Below are 25,728 nucleotides of genomic sequence, written 5' to 3'. Positions count from 1 at the left end.
AGTTAGTTTGTATCACCAGAGGCTCAATGTATATATATACCTCGGCGCCGGAGGTGGTTGCTACTTCCATTTGAAGATCGTCGTTTATCGACGTTTGTTCGGCATCATCTTGCTGACGGCGCCCTTCATCTTCACCGTCAAGGTTCAGATAAGAAGAGATATCATCTTCTTCTTGTCCGGTAGGCACATATAGAATATCGCCGTTTTTGATGCCGAACATATGTGCTTCACCGTCCGGATCATAGTTGTCCATAATCGGGTCAGCTCTATCGTCCGCCATTATGTCAGTCCTGAAAACATGTAGTAAAAACAAATTAATTAAGTGAAGAAGGGGGGCGGTGGCGGTGGCGGTGGCGAAAGGGCGGTGGCAAAAGGAGGGGGCGAGGAAGGGGTGGGAGAGGGTGTCGCGGTAGAGCGCGAGACGGGGCGGCAGACGACGGCGTCACGGAGAGGGAGGCGAGGACAACACACATGTATAACCCTCGCCGCCCCCTCTCTGTACGTGGGCGAGAGGGGGCGGCGGGCGACGGTGGGCGGCGGCGTTGAGGGCGGGCGAGAGGCGGCACGGTGGGCGAGGGAGGCCGGCCGGCGTGGGCGAGAGGGGGCGGCGGGCGACGGACGTGGGCGAGAGGGGGCGGCGGGCGACGGCGGGCGGCGTACGAGGGCGAGAGGGGGCGGCGGGCGCCGTACGTGGGCGAGAGGGGGCGGCGGGCGACGGCGGGCGGCGTCGAGGGCGAGGGCGACGGTGGGCGGCGTCGAGGGCGAGGGCGACGGCGGGCGGCGTCGAGGGCGAGGGCGACGGCGGCAGGCCTTCGGCGCGGCAGAGAAGACGAGAAATGCCCGCGACGGGTCGGGCCCTTGTATTTATAGCCCCCCCCTTTAGTCGCGGTTGGGGAGGCGACCCGCGACTAAAGGGCAACCTTTAGTCGCGGTTGGGGAGGCGACCCGCGACTAAAGGGCTTTTTTGGCGGGTTTTTCGTTCCCGCGCGCAACGACCTTTAGTCGCGGTTGGGCAGGCCAACCGCGACTAAAGGTATTTTTAAAATACTTTTTCTTTTTCAAAATCTTAAAAATACAAATAATATATCAAAAAATTCAGAAAAGTAAAACTAATTCAATTCAATATGTTAAAAACACAAACATTATATCAAAAAATTCAGAAAAATAAAACTAATTCAATTCAAAATTCTAAAAATACAAATAATATATCAAAAAATTAAGAAAAATAAAACTAATTCAATTCAAAATGTTAAAAATACAAATAATATATCAAAAAATTCAGAAAAATAAAACTAATTCAATTCAATATGTTAAAAACACAAATATTATATCAAAAAATTCATAAAAATAAAACTAATTCAATTCAAAATTCTAAAAATACAAATAATATATCAAAAAATTAAGAAAAATAAAACTAATTCAATTCAAAATGTTAAAAATACAAATAATATATCAAAAAATTCAGAAAAATAAAACTAATTCAATTCAATATGTTAAAAACACAAATATTATATCAAAAAATTCATAAAAATAAAACTAATTCAATTCAAAATTCTAAAAATACAAATAATATATCAAAATTTAAGAAAAATAAAACTAATTCAATTCAAAATGTTAAAAATACAAATAATATATCAAAAAATTCAGAAAAATAAAACTAATTCAATTCAATATGTTAAAAACACAAATATTATATCAAAAAATTCATAAAAATAAAACTAATTCAATTCAAAAATCTAAAAATACAAATAATATATCAAAAAATTAAGAAAAATAAAACTAATTCAATTCAAAATGTTAAAAATACAAATAATATATCAAAAAATTCAGAAAAATAAAACTAATTCAATTCAATATGTTAAAAACACAAATATTATATCAAAAAATTCATAAAAATAAAACTAATTCAATTCAAAATTCTAAAAATACAAATAATATATCAAAAAATTAAGAAAAATAAAACTAATTCAATTCAAAATGTTAAAAATACAAATAATATATCAAAAAATTCAGAAAAATAAAACTAATTCAATTCAAAATTTGATACGCCTAGGCAGGAGTACGACAGCGACAACAGCAGCGACGACGACGGCGGCAACTTAGAAGGCGACGACTACCAGTACAACAGCGGCGGCTATGAAGACTACGAGTATGCATATTATACGCCTAGGCAGGAGTATGACTAAATCACTCCAAATTTCATGTATCATCAGTGGTATGTCGAATCATTCGAAAATGGACACCAAACACATCACGGGTAATATAATTCACATGATCCATTCAACAAAGTTTGGTACAATAAATTATTACACATCATTTCTTCCCTTGTGTCCCTGCTTGCTTACGATTGTGCCATATCCATGGAGCATCCTCATCATTTAACTTAATGCTTGGGTCGGTGTTCACTTTGAAGGGCGGAATTTCAGCAAACATATTATAATCTTCTGACATGTCTGTCTTGTCCTCCACTCCCAGATGTTTCTTTTTCCTGAAAGAACAATGTGGCGCTTTGGATCATCGCATGATGTACTGATCGTTTTCTTATCTTTCCGTTTCCTCGGTTTGCTACTCATGTCCTTCACATAGAAAACCTGAGCGACATCTTTCGCTAGGACGAATGGTTCGTCAAGGTAACCAAGATTGTTGAAATCCACCATTGTCATTCCGTATTGCTGGTCCACCTTTACCCCACCTCCTGTTAGCTTGAACCATTTGCACCGGAACAAAGGGACCTTAAAGGAGGGTCCATAGTCAAGTTCCCATATCTCCTCTATGTAACCATAATATGTGACCTTTTGCCCATTCTCGGTTGCTGCATCAAAGCGGACACCACTGTTTTGGTTGGTGCTCTTTTTATCTTGGGCGATCGTGTAAAATGTATTCCCATTTATCTCGTACCCTTGGAAAGTCGTTATAGTCGAAGATGGTGTCTTGGCCAACATGTACAGCTGATCTACAACATCATTGTCATTCATTAAATGTTTTCTCAACCAACTGCCGAAAGTCTCCATGTGGGCCTTCCTAATCCAGGATTCAGGCTTCCCCGGGTTGTCCGAGCGTAAAATATTCTTGTGTTTCTCAAAGTACGGAGCCACCAAGCTGGAATTGGTTAGTACAGTGTGGTGTGCTTCAGTCAGAGAATGGCCGTCCATACATGTCGTTGATTTCCTTCCGATCGTGCCTTTTCCACTTAGTCTCCCCTCGTGCCGCGATCGAGGAAGACCAATCGGCTTAAGGTCAGGAACAAAGTCAACACAAAACTCAATTACCTCCTCATTTCCATAGCCCTTGGCGATGCTTCCTTCTGGCCTAGCACGGTTACGAACATATTTCTTTAATACTCCCATGAACCTCTCGAAGGGGAACATATTGTGTAGAAATACAGGACCGAGAATGAAAATCTCTTCGACTAGGTGAACCAAGAGGTGCGTCATAATATTGAAGAACGATGGCGGGAACACCAACTCGAAACTGACAAGACATTGGATCACATCGTTCTGTAACCGTGGTAGATCTTCTGGATTGATTACCTTCTGAGAGATTGCATTGAGGAATGCACATAGCTTCACAATGGCTACTCGAACATTTTCCGGCAGGAGCCCCCTCAAAGCAATCGGAAGCAATTGCGTCATAATCACGTGGTAGTCGTGAGACTTCAGGTTTTGGAACTTTTTCTCCGCCATGTTTATTATTCCCTTTATATTGGACGAGAATCCAGACGGGACCTTCATACTGCTCAGGCATTCAAAAAAGATGACCTTCTCTTCTTTGGTCAGAGCGTAGCTGGCACGACCTTGAAACCATTCCGGATGCCGGTCATCAGGGTCTTTCAAACGTTGCTGGTCCTGCCGTGCTTCCTTTGTATCATTTGTCTTCCCATACACGCCCAAGAAGCTTAGGAGGTTCACGCAAATATTCTTCGTAACGTGCATCACGTCGATTGCAGAGCGGACTTCTAGGACTTTCCAATATTCTAGCTCCCAGAATATAGATTTCTTCTTCCACATGGCTGCATGCCCGTCAGCTCCCTTCGGAACTGATTGTCCGCCAGGACCCTTTCCAAAGATGACTTTCAAATCCTTGACCATATCAAATACCTCAGCACTAGTGCGTTCCGCAGGCTTCGGCCGGTGATCTGCCTTGCCGTTGTAATGCTTGCCTTTCTTTCTTACTGGATGAATTTTCGGAAGAAATCGACGATGCCCAAGGTACACGTTCTTCTTACAATTTGGCAAATGTACACTTTCAGTCTCATGTAAGCAGTGCGTGCATGCATTGTATCCCTTATTTGACAGTCCCCAAAAGTTTACTAAGAGCAGGCCAATCGTTGATGGTTACGAAAAGCAACGCTCGTAGGTTAAATTCCTCTTTTTTGTGCTCATCCCACACACGGACACCAGGTCTGCCCCACAGCTGTAAAAGTTCATCAACTAATGGCCTTAGGTACACATCGATGTCGTTGCCGGGTTGCTTCGGACCTTGGATGAGCACTGGCATCATAATGAACTTCCGCTTCATGCACAACCAAGGAGGAAGGTTGTAGATGCATAGAGTCACGGGCCAGGTGCTATGGCTGGAGCTCTGCTCGCCAAAAGGATTCATGCCATCTGTACTTAGACCAAATCTTATGTTCCTTGCGTCAGCTGCAAAATCTTTGAACTCTCTGTCGATCTTTCTCCATTGCGTTCCATCTGCGGTGTGTCTCAACTCCCCGTCCGACTTACGGTCCTCTTTGTGCCATCGCAACAACTTGGCATGCTCTTTGTTCCTGAACAGACGTTTCAACCGTGGTATTATAGGAGCAAACCACATCACCTTGGCGGGAACCCTCTTCCTGGGTTTCTCGCCCTCAACATCGTCACCAGGGTCATCGCCTCTGATCTTATAACGCAATGCAGTGCATACCGGGCATTCATTCAAATTCTCGTATTCACCGCGGTAGAGGATGCAGTCGTTGATGCATGCATGTATCTTCAGAACCTCTAAACCTAGAGGGCAGACAACCTTCTTTGCTTCGTACGTACTGGCGGGCAACTCGTTATTCTTTGGAAACATATTCTTCAACATTTTCAGCAAGTTTTCAAATGCCGAGTCAGCTACACCTGCCTGTGCCTTCCATTTCAGCAAATCCAGTGTGCAGCCCAGCTTTTTCAGACCATCATCGCATCCGGGGTACAACGACTTTCTGTGATCCTCTAACATGCGATCCAAATTCTCCCTCTCCTTTTCAGTTTCGCAGCGTCTCCGTGCATCAGCAATGGTCCGACCAAGATCATCAACGGTCTCATCACGTGCCTCTTCTTCACCTTCCCCTTCACCTTCCCCTTCACCTTCAGCATCCTCCATGAAAGTATCACCGAAATGAGCAAGATAGCTTTCATCGATGAAATCATCCCCTTCTTCATCTTCTTCCATTATAACCCCTCTTTCTCCATGCTTGGTCCAACAATTATAGCTTGGCATGAAACCGTGCCGAAGCAGGTGCAGGTGAACTTCTCTTGAGGAAGAGTAACCCTTCTGATTCTTACATTCAACACATGGACAGATAACAAAACCCTTCTGCTTGTTCGCATTAGCCACTACGAGGAAATCTTTCAAACCCGTAGTGAACTCGCGGGAGAGTCGGTTACCGTACATCCATTGCCGATTCATCTGCATTATTATAATATAAAATATATAATTAACCATCATGCATTTGTTAAAGTAACTAGCTATAAACAATAGAAATTAAACAATGAACAACACACATGCATATTTTATCAATGACACACATGCATGAAAGGTTCAAGTTGCTAACCGCGATCGAGGAGGAACCTCAAGTGTGGCTCCAACACTTCATATCATGTTTGTTTCACGCTGTTGGGCATTTCATCAAACACCTTGTGTGCATAAGAGGAACCAAAAGCAAACCTACACCCCCTTGTGAAGAGAAGTGGCACCAAATGGCTAAGTGAGTGCGCTGAACTGGTATATATAGGGGAGGAGCTTTAGTCGCGGTTGGCCAGGCCAACCGCGACTAAAGGCATTTGGGCACCTTTAGTCGCGGTTGGCCTGGCCAACCGCGACTAAAGCCCCTCACGTGCACCAGCTGGCCACCGAGCGCCCTGGCCCAAGCCTTTGGTCGCGGTTCGTCTGCCGAACCGCGACTAAAGACTTCATTAGTCGCGGTTCCTACAGTTTCGCGACTAATGGGGCTGGACGGAAGCCTCTTTTTCTACCAGTGTTCCAAGTGAACAAGTATTAACCGGTGCGTGTCAATGAATATTAAGTACCCTTCCCTGATCGATGTTTACTTTTCTCTACTTGTTGAAACTATAGCGGGTCCAATGACATAGGCGTCAGCCATGATGCCATCGATCCAGTGGAGCTGGTTGGTTCCCCTATATATAAATCCCAGTTGTGTGCAATGCATGCTGCCTTGGCCAGAGTTCGACCCAATCCAAAGTTGCAATTCTTCCCACCTTGAAGAGAGGACAGGACAGGACAGGGCATGGAGAAAGCCATGGACGCAGGGCGGCAGAGCGAGGTGACCTGCGTGGACTTCTGGGCCAACGAGTTCGGCATGCGGGTGCGGATCGCGCTGCGTGAGCTAGGCGTGGCGTTCGAGTACGTCGAGGAGGACCTCCGCGTCCGCGAGAGGAGCGAACTGGTGCGGCGCATGAACCCCGTCCACCGCTCGATCCCCATCCTCATCCACCATGGCCTTCCGGTCTGCGGCTCCGTCAACATCATCGAGTACATCGACGAGGGCTGGGGTGAGGCCCGTTTGCTCCCCGGCAACCCAGTCGACAGGGCTGACGCTAGGTTCTGGGCTGACTTCGTTGACCACAAGGTATGCAAATTACTGTCACTTTTCTGTTGGAGTACATTTTGTTTCGTCGATGCGTTAATCTATATATAGGTGATGATGACCTGAATGAAATTAGGTGTTCGGCGCCCAAGTAAGGTTTCTCGAGAGCAAGGGCGAGGAGAAAGATGAGTTGGTCGAGCAACTCAAACGCCTAGAGGAGGTGCTCGGGGACAAGGGCTTCTTTTCTGGCGACGACTTCGGATTCTTAGACATCGTTACTATCCCATTTTCAAGCATGTTTCATGGGTACGAGCAGCTTGGACGGTTTGACCTTGACGTGGAGTGCCCCAAGCTCACGCAGTGGGCAAAGAGGTGCAAGCAAAGGGAGAGTGTAAGAGCGGTTCTTCCGGATGACACAGAGATGTACGAATTACACAAGCACTTGTACGGTATTGAGTAGCGAACCCGACTTCAGTAGCTAGCTGTACGCGCCTGAATTAATCTAGTGTGCTATCGTTGTCATACAGTTACAGAGTTTGCCTCTGCGATGCATGCACTTGTGCGTAACATAACGTGAATAAGTTTTGGCAGACCAATAAGACACCGGCATATATACTTATTTTCGATGACATTAATATTAATATATAACTAACAGCTATGAGAGTGACTCTTTCCTACTCGTAGAGAGGGTTGAGGCATGGAGACCCCTTTCTCCTCTGCTGTTTAATCTTGTAGTGGATGTATTGACTAGAATGCTTAATAAAGCTACATGTTTTGGATTGGTCAAAGGTCCATGTCATGATGTTTTGCCTGGGGGGTTGTTAATCTATGCAGACGGCACTATCTTATTTGTAGATAGTGATCCTAATCTGGCTGTTAACATGAAATAGGTCCTCACCTGCTTTGAGCTAGTGTCCGTGATGAAGATTAACTATGACAAAAGTGAGCTCATTCCAATGAATCTAGCACCCCACGGAACCGTAGAGCTTGCTAATGTTTTTGGTTGCCCTATTGGGTCCTTTCCCATTAAATATCTAGGGATTGCTCTTCACTTTGACAAGTTGTCTAGGGAAGATTTACAGCCTTTATTAGATAATAAGATACTGAAGAGAATAGCTGGATGGAGGGGGGAAAGTGCTTACGTATAGAAAGTCGAAGCAAGCAAAGAGGTCATTTTTTTCGCCCCAAGGCTTGGCTAGAGGGTATGCGCGAACATTAGCATCTAATTCTGAAGATGCCACCCCCGGAGCCACCCCCGCCCCTGCGGTGGTCGGCGACGTTCTCGTCGGCTCCTCTAGACGGCAGGACGGACTGGCGCCCCGGAACCCTCTTCCTCGACCAGCCACACAACTTTTTCTTCCTACGGGATGATGGAGGGAAGATCGTAGAGGGAAGACTGCTGCGAAAGAAGGAATGGATCTCGCCTGGAACTGAGATGGTGCTATTGGACTGCCTCATTCGCGTTGGCCACCGGCTGTTCCCGGCGCGGCGCAGACTCACCTTGGCGCCGGGGGCCATTGATCCTAGCTGTGGTTCGGCGGCAAAGTCGCCTGCTGCGGGATCACGTTTTGAGCCCCTGGCCATGGACGAAGTCGCCGATCTGCCTGAAGCGGAGGGGGTGGCGGTCCAGGCGGCAAATATGGTCCTTTCCCAAGCAGATCTTGATGAAGAGGGCGGTCCTTGGACCTCCGTGTCTTGCCGGAAGAAATCAAAAGAGGAGCTAGTGCAGGAATTTTGGAACGACGTCGGTTTTCCGACGCCGGCGTCGCGAGTATGGGAACGTCGGGGTTCCGCGTCCCCGGAGACATCGGCCGGCCAGGAGTGCCTGGGTTCGTCTCATGAGCCGTCCGCTCGGCCAGATGGAGCGCCGAAATCGCCAAAGCCATCGCCGGCGACACCAAGGCAGCGCCGAGGGGTATGCATCAAGCCTTGGAGAGGGCCACTCCCCCGTCCGCGGATCACGCCGCCGGTGGCGCTGGCCGCATTCATGCCGGATGCGCTGGCCGATCCGTCATCTTCGGCGGAGCAATGTCAAGGCGCCGTAACGCTCGCGGCAGCGCATGCATGCAACGATCATGCATCCGGTCAAACAACGCTTCGTCCCATGGGCCTTTTGCATGCGGAAGGGCCCAGCAAGGGCCATGCTGCTCGTTTGGGACGTACTATCAGAAGGGCCGACGTATTTCTTCGCCAAACGCATCTACGCCCTAATACTGCCTCCGTCTGCGCGTACTCTCGGACTGCGCCGCCAACGTACGCTGCTGCCCTGCGCCGGCCTTCGCCGCAGCTCATGGCTGGCCGGAACGGCAACGCGCCTAAGGGGCCTCCTCTGGCCGGAGTTGCGACGCCGAACCCCGGGCCACCCGCCGGCTTTGGTGCTGCTGCCGGACCCTTCCGTTTTGGTGCTTCGTCATCGTCTGCCCATCCTTCCGGACAGCGGGCTGCTCCGACTGCGCCGGCACCGGTTGTCTTTGGGGCCGGCAACAAGACTGCGCCGGACGCTACTGCTCGCCGCAATAAGACCAAGCGCAAGGGGGGGCGCCGTGAAGCCGCTACTGCCGGTGCCGTCCCCTCGGCTGCGCGACCTCCACCGATATTCCCGCCGCCTGCTACGGTGCCCGCCCCCACCAAGCATGTTCCTGAGGCTCGAGACACTGCTCCGATGGTTGTGCCCTCCGCTGAAGCCACTGGACGTGGGCCGAAAGGAAACCGAACTGGTCTTTGGTGTTTCAAATGTCGTTCAGATGATCATCTTTCCAAGGACTGCACGGCGATTCATTTCTGTCATATTTGCGACAATTACAAGCACCCTTTGCATCGGTGCCATGTGCTTAAGCAACCGAGGCCTACCGCGTCGCTCGGTGGATGTGGTTTAGTTAACGCTATGTTCCTGCAGTTGCCGGACTTGCTATTCAAGGAGCACCTTGCACCTCCAACCCTGCCGACTGCTTTGGTTACGATCTCCGGTGGGTCTCTGTCCGCTGCTGTGGTTGAGGTAGAGATCGCCAAGATCGCATCGGTTCAGGCATCTTGGAAGTGGGAAGCCGTACCCCATGGAGACAATGCTTTCTTAGTTTGTTTCCCGTCCGTGGAGGTTTTGAAGCGCGTGTCAGCTTTTGAGTATAATGTCAAATCACAAGACGTGAAGATTGCTTTTAGTGAATGGAAAGTTGAAGAGGTTTCATCGATTCTCCCTTTGCAACTTGTTTGGGTACATGTCACCGGTGTCCCACCACCTCTCCGCCATTTTCTTGGTTTGTGGGCGGTAGGATCAGTCATTGGCGCCACGCAAGACGTTGACTTGGTTTGTTTGCGCCGTCATGGTATTGTGCGCATCCAGGTGGCGGTCCACTCTTTGGATATTTTCTCCAAAAAAGATGGTTCTGATGAAGCCTCGGTCTCCTCGGATGTCTATATAAAGCTTAATGGGTATGCATTTCGGTTTGTACTGGAGGAGGAAGATTTTGTTCCCGACGTTGATTTTATTCCCCGGATTTGGGAAAACCATGATAATGGACATGATGACGGCGCTAACCGAGATGAGGATATGCCTGATAGGGATGCTAACAAGAGGTCAAAATGCATCCAAGCTGTTGATCAAAATTCGGCGTCGGGGTCTCAAGTAAGTGCTGCAGTCCCCATACAGTCTACACAACAAATAGTGCATACTGCTACTCTTGAGTCATCTGTTGTGAGTATGCCAGAGAATATGGATACACACATACACGTACCGGTGGTGCAGGAGTCCATGGATGCATGCATACCAATGCAAGACGAGTTGGAGAAGGGCGGGTCCACAAGGTGCACCACTATGCATGTAACGGATGCTGGAAACGACTCGGCTGCTCACGTGAAGGCAACAACAGTTGTTCACGGGCCACCGGCGCAGCCAACCGCGGCAATTTCTGTCTGTGTTGCTGGGCACGCACAGTCGGCCGTGCATCTGGCCACGACACCAAACGCACACAGTACTGTGCATGGTGCTACCCCGGCTTTGACGCCGCTACAGCCAACCTTGACCCCAGCAGCGCATGCGATACTTCCTGCTTCGGTTGGCGTGCGGGAATCCAAGACATCGCCAATGATGGAGTCTCCAGTTCGTGCGGCCGTTGCCATGGTGCCACTTGGCCCAGCGGCGGATCGTGCTAGAGGATCTTCTTCGGCATCTGATGCGGGCGTTCGGATGGGAGCCACGACGCCTCCCTCTTCACCAACCCTTGGGACGCTTCGGACGACGCCTGCTTTGCAGAGGACTACATCAACTACTCCGTCGAAGACTTTGACGGGGACTACGTCCGGAGGGTTGGCTACACCCCTGCGACGTAGTAACCGTCACTCCCTCAATGTTGATGGTTCTTCCTCGACTGATGAGCACTCTCTTGCGAAGGCAATGCGTCTCCAGGCTTCGAGGAATTTGGACCCCATGACAGGTACCTCGTCTGCTCAGTCATCTCTCTCTTTGTCCGACAACCATATTTCTACCAGTTTAAATAAAGTCGGTGTATCTATGGGAAATAATGATAATGAAATTAATTTGTCGGTACGGGTGCTTAAACATATGGAGATCGACCGCTTAAAGGTTTCTCCGAAATGTAAAATCACCATACCTGACCCCGAAACCGAGGAGGAGGATGAAGCGGATGCCAAATATGATGGCCCGCTTATATCCCACTTGGTTGGTGAGGTTACGGAGGTTGGATTGGATGATGCAAGACCTGGGTCCATGTTTTGTGACTTCATGGCGTCTTCGCGGAAATCTAAATCGCACTCCTCTAAAAAGAAACAAAAACCGCCCAAGAAGGCGAAGAGTTCAACACAAACACAAGTTTCCACATGAGAGGCATGTTTTGGAATAGCAGAGGTCTCTCAGACTTGGCTAAACATAAACACGTCAGTGATTGTGTCCGGGAACACGGTTTGGATTTTGTGGCAATTTCTGAGGCTGGCAAGTGCGACTTTCGCCCACATGTCCTCGATCACCTATCAGGTGGTTTCGACTACGCATGGCATAGTCTACCAGCTCGTGGAAGATCTGGAGGAATCCTTCTTGGGATAATGACAACAACCATGGACTTGTTGGCTTTTTCGATCGGTGAATTTCATATAAAATTTCACCTGCGGAATAGAGCTGACAACTTTACATGGACTCTTGTCGCTGTCTATGGGGCTGCCCAAGATGAGCATAAATCTGCTTTCCTTCGGGAATTGGTTAACCTGGCTAAGAATAACCCGTACCCAATGCTTATTGGGGGGACTTTAACATTCTGAGGTACCAGGAAGAGAAAAATAATGACCGCTTCGACACTCATTGGCCTTTCCTATTCAATGCTGTGATAGACAGTTTGGATCTTCGGGAGGCCAGTATGTCGGGGCGTCAGTTCACTTGGGCGAACAACCGATCTGTGCCGACATACGAGAAGCTCGATAGGGTACTAATGGATACCGAATGGGAACTAAAATTCCCTCTGGTAACCGTGCGAGCCCTAGAGCGTATCGAGGCCTTATCGGATCATGCACCCATCATTCTGGATTCTAACTCTACGAACCCAGCCACCCGACGCCCTTTCAAATTTGAATTGGGATGGCTGAATAGGGACGGATTCGTAGACATGATCAAGAATGTTTGGGAGAGGCCCGCTGTTGGTCGTACACCTATTCAACGATGGATCTTTAAAATAAGAGCCATGAGGCGACACCTCTCTGGATGGGCAAAACACACCAACGGAATATATAAAAAAGAAAAACAAAGGCTCTGTACCATCATTGATGACCTCGACAAAATTGCAGAGACGCGCACATTGTCTCAGCAAGAGATTGAATTGAAAAATCAATCTAATGAGATGGTTGCCCGTCTATTGCGAGAAGAGGAGATCAAATACTACCAGAGATCCAAAGCTGATTTCATTTTAATGGGTGATAGTAATACAAGATACTTCCAATTGATCGCCAATGGGCGGCATAGGAAGAAATGTATTTACAGTCTCCAACAAGATGAGGGGAGGATCGAAGGTCAGGAGGAGCTCAAAAAGTATATCACCAAATACTACAAATCTCTTTTCGGAGCGCCGACTGAAGGGAATTTCACCCTTGATGAAACCCGAATAGATGATATTCCACATGTCACAGCAGATGAAAACGATATCCTAACGGCACCATTCTCAGAAGAGGAGGTACGAGCTGCGGTGTTCCAAATGGAACATAACAAAGCTCCAGGCCCTGATGGCTTCCCCACAGAATTCTATCAGAATTTCTGGGATATCATCAAGTCCGACCTTTTGGAGTTGTTCAATTGTTTTCATGCCGACCAACTTGACCTATTCAGACTTAATTTTGGCGAGATTGTCTTGTTGCCGAAGATTAAGGAGGCCGAACGGATTCAACAGTTCAGACCCATATGCCTCCTTAATGTCAGCTTCAAGATTTTCACCAAAGTGGCGACGAATAGATTAAACTCGGTAGCTGACCATGTTGTTCGGCCATCTCAAACAGCTTTCATGCAAGGAAGGAACATACTCGATGGCGTAGTAATCCTGCATGAGACCGTCCATGAGATGCACCGGAAAAACATGAGTGGAGTAGTATTCAAAATAGACTTTGAAAAAGCCTATGACAAGGTCAAATGGTCTTTCCTCCAACAGGCCCTAAGGATGAAAGGCTTCTCCGATAAATGGTGCAAGTGGATCCACAATTTTGTAACTGGAGGTAGTGTGGCCATCAAAGTCAATGATGATGTCGGCCATTATTTTCAGACAAAAAAAGGACTACGACAGGGTGATGCCATATCCCCAATGTTATTTAACATTGTGGCTGACATGTTGGCTATTCTGATTGAGCGCGCCAAGCAGGACGGGCAAATTACAGGAGTAGTGCCACATCTAGTGGATGGTGGTCTCTCTGTTCTGCAATATGCCGATGACACAATTCTCTTTATGGAACATGACCTAGACAAGGCTAGAAACCTGAAACTTCTGCTGTCAGCGTTTGAGCAAATGTCGGGTCTTAAGATTAACTTCCATAAAAGTGAATTGTTCTGCTTTGGAGAAGCCGTTGAGGCAGCGGCCGATTATGCTGACCTTTTTGGTTGTGCACATGGACAATTCCCAATCAAATATTTGGGAATACCAATTCACTATCGGCGTCTCACCATTGCGGAGTGGAAGCATGTAGAGGAGCGGCTAGAGAAACGCTTGAGCAGCTGGAAAGGCAAGTTGCTCTCGGTTGGAGGACGACTGGTTTTAATAAACTCTGTCCTCACAAATATGGTTCTCTATATGCTTTCATTCTTCCAGCTCCCAAAAGGGGTCTTGCAAAGACTGGACTATTTTAGGTCCAGGTTCTTTTGGCAAGGAGATGGTGAAAAGAAAAAATATAGGCTGGCCAAATGGAGTGTGGTTTGTAGGCCGAAAGACCAGGGCGGCCTCGGTATTCATGACCTGCAGGTCAAGAATGAGGCCCTACTTAGTAAATGGTTGTTCAAACTTCTTACTGAGGATGGTGTTTGGCAAACCATGCTGCGCAATAAGTATATAGGCCAAAAGGCGGTGTCTCAGGTATATTGGAAAACTGGAGACTCACACTTTTGGGCCGGCCTAATGGCGGCAAAGAAACATCTCTTTCGCTTTGGGTCTTTCGCGATAAAGGACGGGTCGGAGATTCGTTTTTGGGAAGACATCTGGCTAGGCAATGCTAGCCTCCGAGAACAATACCCAGCCCTATACAACATTGCACGCGATAAGAATAATACTATTGCGCAAGTGCTCAGCTCATCCCCGCCAAATATTTCGTTTAGGCGGGATTTGATTGGCACCCGACTTATGTCATGGAATAATCTATTGTCCCGTCTGGATTCGATTATCCTGACACAAGGTCGTGATGTGTTTCGCTGGAACCTTACTACATCGGGGTCTTTCACAGTAGACTCTATGTATCGTGCACTCTCGCATTCTGAGGTACCGGTGAGAAATAACAAAATAATTTGGAAAGCGAAGGTACCACTTAAAGTCAAAATATTCATGTGGTATCTCCGTAGGGGAGTTGTGCTAACAAAAGACAACCTCGCAAGACGCAACTGGTCGGGAAGTAAGAAGTGTTGTTTTTGTACTCACGACGAGACAATTAAACACCTCTTTTTTCACTGTAAGTTTGCGCGTTCTACGTGGTCAGCCATCCAAATAGCGTCAAATTTGTATCCACCCACAAGTGTTGCCAATATTTTTGGTCATTGGCTGGACGGTATTTCAAATAGGTACAAAACGCTAATAAGGGTGGGAGCGTATGCCTTACTATGGTCGCTTTGGCTATGTAGAAATGATGTTGTTTTTAATGACAAAACTGTTTTGCCTTTGCAGGTTATTTTCCGTTGTACGCACTCGCTTCGTACGTGGTGTACGCTACAACGAGCGGAGTACCAACCGTTGTTCAAGGCGGTGTGTACGCTGTTGGAGCAGGTGGCTACGGAGGTTTTTACCCAACATGGATGGCAGCATAATCTCCGGCTCGGTCCACCATCTCTTTCGACATAGGCATAGTGTCGGTCTATAGACTCTACTGTTGCCGAATTGTCGGTCTTTTATCTTTCTACTTATCAGACTACTGGTGTTTGGCTGTGTGCATCCTAGTTATGCAGAGGCCGGGTGATACTCTTAATGCTTTGTATCACTTTGATGCTACATTTTGAGATAATAAAAGCGCCCTTTATCGAAAAAGCAAGCATCCCCATCTACTTGCTCTCCTTTTTCAAGTTCCCCAAGTGGGCTATTGACCTTATTAATTCTCAAATGACTAACTGCTTGTGGAATAACTTGGGACACGGGAAAATTCATCTAGCTAACTGGCAACTTGTGTGTATGAGACAAGAGTTTGGGGGTCTTGGGATCCCCAACCTGCATGATCTAAATATCTGTTTATTAGGGTCGTGGGTTAAAAGATACATTAATGGATAAGGGAAAACATGGAGGAATTCTGTAGATGCCAAATATATGTCTTACTCCCCAAACATTTTCTGTAGTGATTCTTTCGGGCCTCTAACTTCGGGAAGGGAGTTATTTGGGTAGCTAAAGCTGTCAAATTTGGGTTTAGATGGATGGTAGGACATGGTAAAAACATTAGGTTCTGGGAGGATCTATGGTTTGGATCATCCCCTTTAGCTATGCAATACCGGGATCTTTATTGCATCTGTAGAGACCAGTGCCAGACTATCCAACAGATTTGGGATGATCAGACACATAAACTTTCTTTTAGAAGGAACTTTGATGATAATATGATGAATGCCTGGCTTGAGCTTACTGAGATAGCCAAGGGCATTTCCTTTACAGACTACTGATTCTCTATTGTGGCAATATGAAAACTCCGTGCAGTATTCATCTATTGCCCTGTATGCAATCATTAGTTTTAGAGGGGTGGTGCTTTTTTACATTTTTGCTGTTTGGAAACTGTTGATCCCACCCAGAATTCATGTGTTCTTGTGGCTCTTGTTCCACAACAAGCTCATGAGTAGGGATAACCTCGAGAAGAGAAAATTCAGGAATCCTAAAGACCGTGTTTTCTGTTCTTGTAATGAGTCCATTGAACATATGTTTTTTGATTGCATAGTAGCAAAGCAAGTGTGGGGTAAAGTTAGTGAGTTCTTTGGTAGACCTTTAGGGAGCAATGTTACTTCTATTGCTTGTCTTTGGGCTGCAGGAAAAAGTCTAGATGCTTTAAATACAATTTGTGCTGCTGTTCTCGGCCTTGTGGAAAAACAGGAAAATATTGTTTTTAATGGAGTTTCTTGGATATCTCTCAACCAGATCTGGTGTCTAGTCATACCGCTGGTTAGAAAAAGGGGCCTGATCTACAAAGATCATATACTGGACAAGGTGGAGCAATTCTGCTAATATGTTCAGCAGACGATACATTTGCGTGTGTAGCTGGAGTGGGGGTAACCATGAACCCTGGCATTAATGCTGGAGGTCATCTCCCGGAAGCTGACCTTGGAGCTGGTGACGATGATGATGCAGCATGCAAGAAGCACATTGGAGTGGTATCTGAGAGCCCTGTCTCAACCCTTGAAGCTGCATATTTGGCGTCGCCATTCATAGTTTGAATTTCCTTGTAATATTGGAAGAAATCTCCAGAAGAATGTTTTTCGTTTTCGTAGTTTGGGTCCATTATTTTTAATCTTTCGCTGCTTTTATGCTTTCGCTAAAACACTTGAGACCTGTACTGGACCTGGGTTTGGTCAAGCTTCTTTCTATGAAAGTGGAGCCAGGGAGCTCCCCCTGTTTTTCTATTTTTTAATATTAGTGTACATTTTTAAAATCATCACACATTTAGTTACGTTTTTCTCTTCCGCCCACATTTATCAATTCAAAAAAATATATACTTCCTCCATTTCAGTATACAAGGCCACTTCATATTTTTATGTCTAACTTTGACCATTAATTTTACCAACAAAAAGTGAGTTATAGGCCACAAAAAGTATGTCATTGGATGCACATTTGAAAGAACTTTCCGATGATATATTTTTATGACATGTTGCCAATATTTTATTGACTAAAATTATAAATCAAAGTTTGACATGAAAAATGAAGTGGCCTTGTATACAGAAATGGAGGGAGCATAATTGTAGTAGGCGTATTTTCTTGCTTCGACTAGCTTCTAAAAGGCTTGACCATATTTTTCACTTTCAATGCATATTGCATCTCCATGCATAGGGGGGGGGGGGTGCCTATTCACTATCCGGTGACTTTTATTCTAACAACTAGATGATGCTCCGCACGTTGATGCGGGAATGCTTAGATGTATATTTATGGAATGATAGAAAAAAATATAGAATATTGAGTAACATAGAATAATATAACAAAAACCATTTGCTAGGTGCCTCATGGATTGCCATAGGCGCAAAATGAATCCCATGCATAAGAAGTCTCAGATGCAAAGGAAATGACACTAAGGGCATGTTTGGTTGCCCTCCACACTTTGCCACACTTTTGTGTCACAAGTGTGGCATGCCATAGTTTTTATGGTGGTCAAATTGGTCACCACACTACTGGCAAAAGTGGAGTAGCAATTGAGTCTGTGACAAGTAGGGCATATGACTAAAATAGTGTGGCATTCCATAACTATGGCTTCAACGAAACACTTGCTACACTAGTGACTGAAAAATGTCTCAAAGTGTGTATGACACTAGTGGCTTCAACGAAACACTTGATACAACCTAAGTGTGTATGACAACTTGATGTGTACCTTACCAGCGCTCGTAATAGCTCCTGGGTATTTGATACCGCTGCGGTTGCTCATATTTGTAACTCAAAACAGGAGCTGCGGAATAAGCGGAGACCGACGAAGGACGAGGTGACGATGCGCGTCGGGAATGGTTCCAAGGTCGATGTGGTTGCCGTCGGCACGCTCCCTCTACATCTACCTACGAAATTAGTTTTAAACCTCAATAATTGTTATTTATTACCAGCTTTGAGCATGAAGATTGTATCTGGATCTCGTTTAATGTGAGATGGCTACTCATTTAAATACGAGAATAATGGTTGTTCCATTTATATGAGAGATACATTTTATGGTCATGCCCCGCTGGTCAATGGTTTATTCTTGTTTAATCTCGAACGTGATGTTACACATATTCATAGTGTGAATGCCAAGAAGTGTAAGGTTGATAATGATAGTCCCGCATACTTGTGGCACTGCCGTCTTGGTCACATTGGTGTCAAGCGCATGAAGAGACTCCATGCAGATGGACTTCTGGAGTCTCTTGGTTATGAATCATTTGACACGTGCGAACCATGCCTTATGGGCAAAATGACCAAGATTCCGTTCTCCGGAACAATGGAGCGAGCAACCAACTTATTGGAAATCATACATACCGATGTGTGCGGTCCAATGAGCGTTGAGGCTCGCGGTGGCTATCGTTATGTTCTCACTCTCACTGATGACTTGAGTAGATATGGGTATGTCTACTTAATGAAGCACAAGTCTGAGACCTTTGAAAAGTTCAAGGAATTTCAGAATGAGGTAGAGAATCAACGTGACAGGAAAACAAAGTTCTTACGATCAGATCGTGGGGGAGAATATTTGAGTCACGAATTTGGCACGCACTTAAGGAAATGTGGAATTGTTTCACAACTCACGCCGCCTGGAACACCTCAGCGTAATGATGTGTCCGAATGTCGTAATCGCACTCTATTGGATATGGTGCGATCTATGATGTCTCTTACCGATCTAGTGCTATCATTTTGAGGTTATGCTTTAGAGACTGCAGCATTCACTTTAAATAGGGCTCCGTCGAAATCCATTGAGACGACACCATATGAATTATGGTTTGGGAAGAAACCTAAGTTGTCGTTTCTAAAAGTTTGGGGATGCGATGCTTATATCAAGAAACTTCAACCTGAAAAGCTCAAACCCAAATCGGAAAAATGTGTCTTGATAGGATACCTTAAGGAAACTATTGGGTATACCTTCTACCTCAGATCCAAAGGCAAGGTCTTTGTTGCCAAGAATGGATCCTTTCTGGAGAAGTTTCTCTCGAAAGAAGTAAGTGGGAGGAAAGTAGAACTTGATGAGGTATTGCCTCTTGAACCGGAGAGTAGCGCAGCTCAGGAAGATGTTTCTGTGGTGCCTGCACCGACTAGAGAGGAAGTTAATGATGATGATCATGAAACTTCAGATCAAGTTGCCACTAAACTTCGTAGGTCCACAAGGACACGTTCCGCACCAGAGTGGTACGGCAACCCTGTCCTGAAAATCATGTTGTTAGACAATGGTGAACCTTCGAACTATGAAGAAGCGATGGCGGGCTCGGATTTCAACAAATGGCTTGAAGCCATGAAATCCGAGATAGGATCCATGTATGAAAACGAAGTATGGACTTTGACAGACTTGCCCGATGATCGGCAAGCCATAGAGAATAAATGGATCTTTAAGAAGAAGATAGACGCGGATGGTAATGTGACCATCTATAAGGCTCGGCTTGTCGCTATGGGTTATTGACAAGTTCAAGGGGTTGACTACAATGAGACCTTCTCACCTGTAGCGAAGCTGAAATCCGTCTGAATCATGTTAGCAATTGCCGCATTCTATGACTATGAGATATGGCAAATGGATGTCAAAACAACATTCCTTAATGGTTTCCTTAAGGAAGAATTGTATATGATGCATCGGGAAGGTTTTGTCGATCCTAAGAATGCTGACAAGGTATGCAAGCTCCAGCGCTCAATCTATGGGCTAGTGCAAGCATCTCGGAGTTGGAACATTCGCTTTGATGAGATGATCAAAGCGTTTGGGTTTACACAGACTTGAGAAGCCTGTGTTTACAAGAAAGTGAGTGGGATCTCTGTAGCATTTCTCATATTATATGTGGATGACATACTATTGATGGAAATGATATAATTTTTTTGGAAAGCATAAAGGCCTACTTGAATAAGTGTTTTTCAATGAAGGACCTTGGAGAAGCTGCTTACATATTAGGCATCACGATCTATAGAGATAGATCGAGATGCCTTATTGGTCTTTCACAAAGCACATACCTTGACAAGATATTGAACAAGTTTGATATGGATCAGTCCAAGAAGGGGTTCTTGCCTGTATTGCAACGTATGAAATTGAGCACGGCTCAATGCCCGACCTCGGCAGAAGATAGAGAAAAGATGAGTGTCATCCCCCATGCCTCAGCCATAGGGTCTATTATGTATGACATGTTGTGTACCAGACCTGATGTGAACCTTGCCTTAAGTTTGGTAGGGAGGTACCAAAGTAATCCTGGCATGGAACGCTGGATAGCGGTCAAGAATATCCTAAAGTACCTGAAACGGACTAAGGATATGTTTCTCATTTATGGAGGTGCTGAAGAGCTCGTCGTAAAGGGTTATGTCGATGCTAGCTTTGACATAGATCCGGATGACTCCAAGTCACAAGCCGGAGACGTGTATATTTTGAATGGTGGGGCAGTTGCAAGCAAAGTGTTGTGGCGGGATCTACATGTGAAGCGGAGTACATAGTAGCCTCGGAGGCAGCACATGAAGCATTCTGGATGAAGGAGTTCATCACCGACCTAGGAGTTATTCCCAATGCGTCGAGCCCAATGACTCTCTTCTGTGACAATACTGGAACTATTGCCCTTGCCAAGGAGCCCAGGTTTCACAAGAAGACCAGGCACACCAAGCATCGCTTCAACTCCATTATTCAGGATGGAGACATAGATATTTGTAAAGTTCATATGGATCTGAATGTCGCAGATCCGTTGACTAAACCTCTTCCACGAGCAAAACATGATCAACACCACAACTCTATGGGTGTTCGATTCATCATAATGTAACTAGATTATTGACTCTAGTGCAAGTGGGAGGCTGTTGGAAATATGCCCTAGAGGCAATAATAAAATGGTTATTATTATATTTCCTTGTTCATGATAATTGTCTATTGTTCATGCTATAATTGTATTAACCAGAGACCGTAATAGACCACAACATGTCCCTAGTGAGCCTCTAGTTGACTAGCTCGTTGATCAATAGATGGTTATGGTTTCCTGACCATGGACATTGGATGTCGTTGATAACGGGATCACATCATTAGGAGAATGATGTGATGGACAAGACCCAATCTTAAGCATAGCACAAGATCGTGTAGTTCGTTTGCTAAAGCTTTTCCAATGTCAAGTATCATTTCCTTAGACCATGAGATTGTGCAACTCCCGGATACCGTAGGAATGCTTTGGGTGTACCAAACATCACAATGTAACTGGGTGACTGCAAAGGTGCACTACAGGTATCTCTGAAATTGTCTGTTGGGTTAGCACGAATCGAGACTGGGATTTGTCACTCTGTATGACGGAGAGGTCTCTCTGGGCCCACTCGGTAATGCATCATCATAATGAGCTCAGTGTGACTAAGGAGTTGGTCACGGGATCATGCATTACAGAACGAGTAAAGTGACTTGCCGATAATGAGATTAAACGAGGTATCGGGATACCGACGATCGAATCTTGGGCAAGTAACATACCAATGGACAACGGGAATTGTATATGGGATTGATTGAATCCCCGACATCGTGGTTCATCCGATGAGATCATCGTGGAACATGTGGGAGCCAACATGGGTATCCAGATCCCGCTGTTGGTTATTGATCGGAGAGATGTCTCGGTCATGTCTACATGCCTCCGGAACCCGTAGGATCTACACACTTAAGGTTCGATGACGCTAGGGTTATAAGGAAAGTTTGTACGTGGTTACCGAATGTTGTTCGGAGTCCCGGATAAGATTCCGGACGTCACGAGGAGTTCCGGAATGGTCTGGAGGTAAATAATAATATATAGGAAGTGAGGTTTTGGCCACCGGAAGTATTTCAGGTGTCACTGGTAATGTACCGGGACCACCGGAAGGGTTCCAGGGGTCCACCGGGAGGGGCCACCAGCCCCGGAGGCTTGCATGGGCCAAGAGTGGGAAGGGACCAGCCCCTGAGTAGGCTGGTGTGCCTCCCACCAAGGCCCAAGGCGCAGCTAGGAGGATAGAGGGGAAACCCTAGGCGCAGATGGGCCTAAAGGCCCACCCTAGGGCGCGCCCCCTCTCCCTCTCTTGGCCGCCACTCCAATCCCATCTAGGGCTGCCGCACCCCCTAGGGTGGGAACCCTAGAGGGGGCGCAGCCACCTCCCCTCCCGCTATATATAGTGGGGTTTTTGGGGCTGCCAAGGACACGAGTCTCTCTCTCCCTCGGCGCAGCCCTACCTCTCCACATCCCCATCCATCGTAGTGCTTGGCGAAGCCCTGCTGGAAACCACACTGCTCCATCACCACCACGCCGTCGTGCTGCTGCTGGAGTGGTCTTCCCAACCTCTCCCTCCTCCTTGCTGGATCAACCGCGATCTGAATCGCTGCGAGTATGACTCCTTCATCCGCGTTCTTGTAATGCTTCCACATCGCGATCTTCAAGGGTATGAAGATACACTCCCCTCTCTCTCGTTGCTAGTATCTCCATAGATTGATCTTGGTGATGCGTAGAAAATTTTAATTTCTGCAACGATCCCCAACATCTCCTTCCTTCTCTCTTCCCCTTTTCCCTTCCCCTTCCTATTCAGACAGAAAGGGGGGCGCAGCAGCCCATTCTAGCTATTGTGTTTCCCCTCTTGGCCCAATAGGCCCATATAGTTTGTCGGGGGTAGCCCGGAACCCCTTCCGGTGACCCGATACGTACCCGGTACCCCCAGAACACTTCTGGTGTCCAAATACTATCGTCCTATATATGAATCTTTACCTCTCAACCATTTCAAGACTCCTCGTCATGTCTGTGACCTCATTCGGAACCCCAAAAAATATTCGGTCATGAAATCACATAACTCATAAAATACAAAATCGTCATCGAACGTTAAGCATGCGGACCCTACGGGTTCGAGAACTATGTAGACATGACCGAGACACCTCTCCGGTCAATAACCAATAGCGGAACCTGGATGCTCATGTTGGTTCCCACATATTCTACGAAGATCTTTATCGGTCGTACCGTAATGACAACATACGTTATTCCCTTTGCAATCGGTATGTTACTTTCCCGAGATTTGATCGTCGGTATCTTCATACCTAGTTCAATCTCGTTACCGGCAACTCTCTTTACTTGTTTCGTAATAATCCCGTAACTAACTCATTAGTTACATTGCTTGCAAGGCTTATTATGATGTGTATTACCGAGAGGGCCCAGAGATAGCTCTCCGATACTCGGAGTGACAGATCCTAATATTGATCTATGCCAACACAACAAACACCTTTGGAGATACCTTTAGAGCATCTTTATAATCACCCAGTTATGTTGTGATGTTTGATAGCACACAAGGTATTCCTCCGGTATCCGGGAGTTGCATAATCTCATAGTCGAAGGAATATGTATTTGACATGTAGAAAGCAATAGCAATAAAACTGAATGATCAATATGCTAAGCTAACAGATGGGTCTTGTCCATCACATCATTCTCCTAATGATGTGATCTTGTTAATAAAATGAAAACACATGTCAATGGTTAGGAAACTTAACCATATTTGATTAACGAGCTAGTCTAGTAGAGGCTTACTAGGGACACGGTCTTTTGTCTATGTATCCACACATGTATCAAGTTTCCAGTTAGTACAATTCTAGCATGAATAATAAACATTTACCATGATATATGTAAATATAAAATAACAACTTTATTATTGCCTCTAGGGCATATTTCCTTCACTCTCCCACTTGCACTAGAGTCAATAATCTAGTTCACATCGCCATGTGATTTAACACCAGTAGTTCACATCTTTATGTGATTAACATCCATAGTTCACATCGCCATGTGACCAACACACAAACGGTTTACTAGAGTCAATAATCTAGTTCACATTGTTATGTGATTAACACCCAAAGAGCACTAAGGTGTGATCATGTTTTGCTTGTGAGAGAAGTTTAGTCAATGGTCTGCCACATTCAGATCCGTATGTACTTTGCAAATTTCTATGTCTACAATGCTCTGCATGGAACTACTCTAGCTAAACACTCCCACTTTCAATATGTATCCAGATTGAGACTCAGAGTCATCCGGATCGGTGTAAAAGCTTGCATCGACGTAACTCTTTACGATGAACTCTTTATCACTTGCATATCCGAGAAATATTTCCTTAGTCCTCTTAGGTAACTAAGGATAACTTTGACTGCTATCCAGTGATCCACTCCTGGATCACTATCATACCCCCTTGCCAAGCTCATGGAAAGGTACACAATAGTTCTGGTACACAGCATAGCATATTTTATAGAACTTATGGCTGAGGCATAGGGAATAAATTTCATTCTCTTTCTATCTTCTGCCGTGGTCGGGTTTTGAGTCTTACTCAACTTCATACCTTACAACTCAGGCAAGAACTCCTTCTTTGACTGATCCATTTTGAACTCCTTCAAAATCTTATCAAGGTATGTACTCATTGAAAGTCTTATCAAGCGTCTTGACCTATCTCTATAGATCTTGGTGCCCAATATGTAAGCAGCTTCACCGAGGTCTTTCTTTGAAAATCTCCTTTCAAACACTCCTTTATGCTTTCCAGATAATTCTACATCATTTCCGATCAGCAATATGTCATTCACATATACTTACAGAAAGGCTGTAGTGCTCCCACTCACTTTATTGTAAATACACGCTTCACCGCAAGTCTGTATAAAACTATATGCCTTGATCAACTCATCAAAGCGTATATTCCAACTCCGAGATGCTTGCACCAGTCCATAGATGGATCGCTGGAGCTTGCACATTTTGTTAACACCTTTAGGATTGACAAAACCTTTTGGTTGCATTATATACAACTCTTCTTTAATAAATCCATTAAGGAATGCAGTTTTGACATCCATTTGCCAGATTTCATAAAATGTGGCAATTGCTAACATGATTCGAACAGACTTTAAGCATCGATACGAGTGGGAAAATCTCATCGTAGTCAACACCTTGAACTTGTCAAAAACATTTTTCAACGGGCCGGGCTTTGTAGATAGTAACACTACAATCAACATTCGTCTTTCTCTTGAAGATCCATTTATTCTCAATGGCTTGCCGATCGTCGGGCAAGTCCACCAAAGTCCACACTTTGTTCTTATATATGGATCCTATCTCAGATTTCATGGCCTCAAGCCATTTATCAGAATCTGGGCTCATATCACTTCCTCATAGTTTGTAGGTTCCTCATGGTCTAGTAACATGACTTGCAGGACAGGATTACCATACCACTCTGGTGTGGAACGTGCTTTGGTTAGCCTACGACGTTTGGTAGTAACTTGATCTGAAGTTTCATGATCATTATCATTAGCTTCCTCTTTAATTGGTGTAGGCATCACGAGAACGGTTTTCTGTTATGAGCTACTTTCCAATTCGAGATAAGGTACAATTACCTCATCAAGTTCTACTTTCCTCTCACTCACTTCCTTCGAGAGAAACTTCTTCTCTAGAAAGGATC

The 25,728-nt window shown here is 45.7% G+C and overlaps 1 protein-coding gene across 1 annotated transcript; it reads left to right on the top strand.

Moving 5' to 3' along the window:
• The first annotated feature begins 6,464 nt into the window (after positions 1-6,464).
• On the top strand, positions 6,465-16,874 carry LOC123038284 (glutathione S-transferase U20). The gene is made up of 4 exons (XM_044462150.1): positions 6,465-6,832; positions 6,927-7,181; positions 7,681-7,732; positions 16,699-16,874. The coding sequence occupies exons 1-4, from the start codon at positions 6,491-6,493 to the stop codon at positions 16,872-16,874; spliced, it is 825 nt and encodes a 274-aa protein (XP_044318085.1). The 5' UTR covers positions 6,465-6,490.
• Positions 16,875-25,728: the final 8,854 nt, after the last annotated feature.

Source organism: Triticum aestivum, chromosome 2A (genome assembly GCF_018294505.1).
Source record: "Triticum aestivum cultivar Chinese Spring chromosome 2A, IWGSC CS RefSeq v2.1, whole genome shotgun sequence".
NCBI classification, from domain to species: Eukaryota; Viridiplantae; Streptophyta; class Magnoliopsida; order Poales; family Poaceae; genus Triticum; species Triticum aestivum.
Note: the sequence above shows the minus strand (reverse complement) of the source record. Positions and strands in the feature narration are given on the sequence as shown.